The sequence below is a fragment of the Zea mays genome, chromosome 4 (assembly GCF_902167145.1).
Source record: "Zea mays cultivar B73 chromosome 4, Zm-B73-REFERENCE-NAM-5.0, whole genome shotgun sequence".
NCBI lineage: Eukaryota > Viridiplantae > Streptophyta > Magnoliopsida > Poales > Poaceae > Zea > Zea mays.
Genome location: NC_050099.1, coordinates 127,599,731 through 127,601,697, shown reverse-complemented (window position 1 = coordinate 127,601,697; position 1,967 = coordinate 127,599,731). Strand labels below are relative to the sequence as shown.

At 61.1% G+C, this 1,967-nt stretch overlaps 1 protein-coding gene across 1 annotated transcript; it reads right to left on the bottom strand.

Annotated features, from left to right (window-relative positions):
• Positions 1-456: 456 nt before the first annotated feature.
• Positions 457-1,643, bottom strand: LOC100283652 (gibberellin receptor GID1L2). The gene has a single exon (NM_001156553.2). It carries the CDS (start codon positions 1,544-1,546, stop codon positions 548-550), a length of 999 nt encoding a protein of 332 aa, NP_001150025.1. The 5' UTR covers positions 1,547-1,643; the 3' UTR covers positions 457-547.
• Between the last annotated feature and the right edge of the window lie 324 nt (positions 1,644-1,967).

The window sequence follows — 1,967 nt, the reverse complement described above, 5'->3', positions numbered from 1 at the left end:
GCAAACCTCCAGTCGGCTGCCTGTGAAGGGCGTGTGGTTCTATGTTTCGTTTTCGCACTTTGATCTATGTTAATGACTATGTGGATGTCTCGGGCATCATGATGTAATAAAAAACGGTTATAGCTCTTTAGAGGCTCTTGACGAGAAACATTTTTTTGTGATCATTTGGTAGGGCTTCATGATGAGTCCAAACTAGACCCGCTCAAGGAGCCATGCCGCCAAAGCAACCCTTACTCAATCAGTATTATTTAAATATTTTTTTATCTCTCATTCCCTTAAGGGTGACCTCGTGGCCGCTCGTGCCGCCGTTATCGACTTCTCATCAAAATTGTGTGCCCCTCTCATCAGAATTGTAACGTTAGCATAGATTATATGCTCTTCACCTGAAGTAGTCCAATTTTGCGTGAACGATGAATTTGGCATCAAGTTGGCTAGTCGATGCGTGGGCAAAAATTTCCAAAACAGCTGAAATATATTATTTTATTTTCCACATTGTCACGCAAACACAAAGGAACAAGGGCGCACGCGTCACGGATCACGTTCACGTTCACGGCGCATTGATGAAAGCCGCCATCTTGTCCAGCATCTCCTTGGCCTTGTCGCAGTCGGGTTTGAAGAGGAAGAAGACATGGCCCTCTCCCATGGTCTCCAGCAGCTCGACGCCGGCGGCCTGCCCCAGGCGGCCTCCCCTCGCCGCGGCCACCGCCTCGGCGTACGCGCGGCCGCGCCACCTGAGGAAGTCGCCCTCCGCGGTACACACCATGACGCGCTCACACGCCAGCGTGTGGAGTCCCGGTGCGGCGGGCGCCATGGGGTTCATCCGCGGGTCTTCCATGCTATTAGCATCGGGGCACGCGAAGAACCAGAGTCCGGCGCCCATGGTGCGCACGGCGGGGTCCCTGGGCTCCTCGCCCACGGCCTCGGAGCCCCAGAACCAGGGGTGGATGAGCACGGCGCCCTTGAGCGGCGGCGGGCAGCCCTGCTGCTGCGCCTGGACGACGTCCGGGTGGATGGCGAGGTAGTGGCAGACGTTGCCGCCGGCGCTGTCCCCGGCGACGAAGACGCGCGCGAGATCCCCGTGGGCGGCGACCCAGGGGTCGGCGGCGGAAAGCACCCACTTGAGCGCGGCGAGGCAGTCGTCGTACCCCGCCGGGAGCGGGTGCTCGGGCGCCAGGCGGTAGTCGACGGAGACCGCGAGCGCGGGGCAGGCGGCGGCGAGCCTGTTGAGGAAGAGGTGGTAGTTGGGCGAGGCGGCGGACTCGGCCACGAAGCCGCCGCCGTGCACGAACACGACGACGGGCAGCTTGGCACCGGCGTCGGCCACGGGGGGCAGGTAGAGGCGGGCCGAGTAGGAGCCGAGGTGGACGTCCTTGGATTGGACCCCCGTGGCGGCGTCGTGGCCAGGCTCCACGGGCGGAGCCACCAGGGGCCGCTCGATGCGGCCGCTCTTGTAGACCCGGAGCAGCGGGCCGAACTCGCGCACGACCTCGTCGGACGGGTCGGGGGCGGGGACGGGGAAGGGGAATAAAGGCTTGGACGACGCCATGGCGGACGGCGCCGGACGCAGGCGCGCGCGCTCGTGAGAACCGCGGGGATGGGCGCCGCGCCGAGTGAGTGACGGAGTGAGCGATGCGGGCTGTTGGACTTGCGCTTGCCGCTTGGCGTGCTTTGTCTTGCTCGCCTGCCCAGCCCAGGCGGTTGGTTGGTACTTGGTAGGTTGCGGACTCTTTGATGAGGGACTCGGTCTACGCGTCGCCGGCAGTGCTGACTGCTGACTACGTGAGGGCCGGCACTGCTAGCTTGTCGATTCGCTGTGACCCGAAAGATGTGCGGTGTCCAGTTATCCGGCCTTGATGGAACCTGTTTGTGGACGCACAAGTCTCGCATATACGTATCCTTCAATTTTTTTTCTCTTCCACACACGAGAAGAGGAATTCACTTTCTTCTAGAAGATCTGATGTGATGCT

Coding starts and splice junctions, on each gene's coding strand:
- LOC100283652 (NM_001156553.2), bottom strand. CDS start 1,546: ATGGCGTCGTCCAAGCCTTTATTCCCCTTCCCCGTCCCCGCCCCCGAC.